Consider the following 2,583-nt stretch of genomic DNA (forward strand, 5'->3'; position numbering starts at 1 on the left):
CCCGAGAAGCGGGAGGCCCTCCCATGAGTTGCGAGCAAGGCAGCGCGGAGTAACGTGTGCACGTAACGCACGCACGAATATGAGATTTAACGGCCTTACGACACCCGATTATCCAGTGCCGCTGTCGCAGCGTGCGGATGACTAGCTGCGTTCCACCGTGCAGTGTGGCTTTGTGCGCGTGCTGAATCAGCAGCTCGGCGATCCGATCCCTGGGAAGTATTATCGGGTGCTGCTCGTCGTAGCGGAGAGCGGCGTTCTGCAACCGCCCGCCAAGACGGAGTAAGGCGTTCTCATCTACGAACGGATGCAAAGCCCTTAGAGGGCTGGATAGCGAAAGAGAAGAATTAGTGCTTAATGCTCTAATTTCCGGCGCAAATGCTAATTTTTGCCCGTAGTGGAACCAAAACATTTCGGCTTCGCGAAGCTCAGGTACTGTTAATACGAGTGACGTACGCTCGGATTTCTGGCGCTTTATTCGAGAAATGAAGCGTCGTACGTAAGCCGTGACTCGGATTAATCGAGTCCACGTTGAGAATTTGCGAATCAGTTCCCACTCGTCCTCACTTTTAACGTGGAGGACGACGTGAGCGCTTCGTCGTAGACCTGTGGATTGGTACTACTATCAAGAGAAAGAGAGTGGTCGTCGGTCGGCCACGACGTAGACGACCGGGCGAGCCACCTCGGCCCTGTCCACCACAGGGGGTGAGAGAACAGTTCTTCAGCCGACAGGCCGCGTGAGGCGCAGTCAGCGGGGTTGTCTTTAGAAGACACATGATTCCAACGCGCCTCCGGCAGGGTACGTTGCACCTCGGACACGTGATCGGCTACGAACGTTTGCCACTTCGCGGGGTGCTGGCGTAGCCATGCTAGCGCGACCGCCGAATCTGACCAGCCGAACACTGACGCGGAGGGCGTGCTTAGGGTCATCTGAACCCATTTAATCAATCGACTCAGCAATACGATAGCGTTCAGTTCGAGTCGCGGTATGCTGAGAGTTTTAAGAGGCGCGACTTTAGTTTTCGCGGCGAGTAGACAGACTTGAACGTCTGCTTGCATGTGAAGAATGCGAATGTAAACGGCGGCGTAGGCTCGGTTGGAGGCATCCGCGAAACCGTGTAATTCAAAAGCGACGTCGTTATCTCGTCGACCGGTCCAACGAGGGATCCGGATACCATTTAGTGTCTTTAAATTATTATAATATGCCTCCCACTGCTGACGCAATTCGTCAGGGAGAGGGGTGTCCCAATCGGATTGGGTTAACCATAATTCCTGTAAAAGGATTTTTGCAACAATGACGACGGGGGCGGCCCAGCCGAGGGGGTCGTATAATCGAGCAATAACTGACAGGACTGAACGCTTCGTCGGAGTGACCGTAAACGAAGCGTTCACTTGAAAACGAAACATGTCGTCGTGGGGAAGCCACGAAATTCCGAGTACCTTAAGGGTCTCGTCCTGCTGAAGGAGGTGATCCTCCATGTCGGTTTGACGCTTTGCCAAATCGCGCAGCAGTTCAGGCGAATTCGACGCCCATTTCTGTAATTGAAAGCCCCCTCGCTGAAGGAGTCCCGTCAATTGCTCGCGACATTCTACAGGGTGGCCAGCGATCCAACGTTTTCAAATTCCCGGTTTTTTCTCCCGGTTTTCCAGGTCCAAAAGTAGCAGTTTTCAAGGTTCTTAATATTAAAAAATTACATACGTACAAAATATGATCAGTCTCGTGAAGTTCCATTACTTTAATTGTAACAAAAAATAATGAAATACATTCTTATTCAGAACAACAGTCAGATAAACGTAATATTGCATGGAATCTATATCTAAGCAATAATAAATTGTTTATCACAAAAGTAAAATGCAAGAACGAATATTTCTTAAAATATCCCGTGAAATAAAATCAATAAAATTAAATAAAACGTTTGATTAATATTATATATATATAAACTTAAACATACATATATAAACTTGAACCAACAAAATATAATAAAAATTACAATCTTATTTTTTTAAATCAGCAATTGATTTATCTATCTCTGCCGTTATCTTTGATACTTCAGTTAGGTATTTGACTTTTTTGGTCTCTAATTATTTTATTTCTAGTAAAGCTTTACGTTTTCTTAATGTCTCTATGTTCAACTGTTTCTCCGCCTCACGCTGTTTTGCCATAAACTCTTTATAATGCGAATGCGCATTGCGCATAGAGTGTAAAAGTTTTTTATCAATTTTTATACTTTCAATATCTCCTACATTTTTAACAGTATCATAGATACGTCGTTGAGCAATGAGACTTTTGTCAAGTTGATTTTCAACAAGGCACTCAGCATTTACGGAGAAACCGCGTTCAACGGTGGCATTTCCATGAGATAAAATCAAAATTAATTTAGCAAAATCTACAAAATTATTACACGGTTTCGTCGATAATTTTACTGCATCCATCCACATTTTATCTAGACGGTTTTTAGTTCTATCAAAAGATTTTAAAATTTCCTGAACTAGAGGCTCGCCGCAAAGATTTACATATTCTTGTTTTACACGATCTGCTTTGACGCCAGACATTCTTCGGCTCGAAACAAAAATTTCAAGACACGA

The 2,583-nt window shown here is 45.0% G+C and overlaps 1 protein-coding gene across 1 annotated transcript; it reads right to left on the reverse strand.

The window, feature by feature from the left end:
* Nucleotides 1-543: 543 nt before the first annotated feature.
* On the reverse strand, nucleotides 544-1,476 carry LOC108762506 (uncharacterized). The gene has a single exon (XM_018509537.1). It carries the CDS (start codon nucleotides 1,474-1,476, stop codon nucleotides 544-546), a length of 933 nt encoding a protein of 310 aa, XP_018365039.1.
* Nucleotides 1,477-2,583: the final 1,107 nt, after the last annotated feature.

This window comes from Trachymyrmex cornetzi, unplaced genomic scaffold, assembly GCF_001594075.2.
Source record: "Trachymyrmex cornetzi isolate Tcor2-1 unplaced genomic scaffold, Tcor1.1 scaffold303, whole genome shotgun sequence".
Lineage (NCBI taxonomy): Eukaryota > Metazoa > Arthropoda > Insecta > Hymenoptera > Formicidae > Trachymyrmex > Trachymyrmex cornetzi.

Bases quoted from the DNA above. Each gene is read 5' to 3' on its own strand.
- LOC108762506 (XM_018509537.1), bottom strand. From the start codon at position 1,476: ATGGAGGATCACCTCCTTCAGCAGGACGAGACCCTTAAGGTACTCGGA.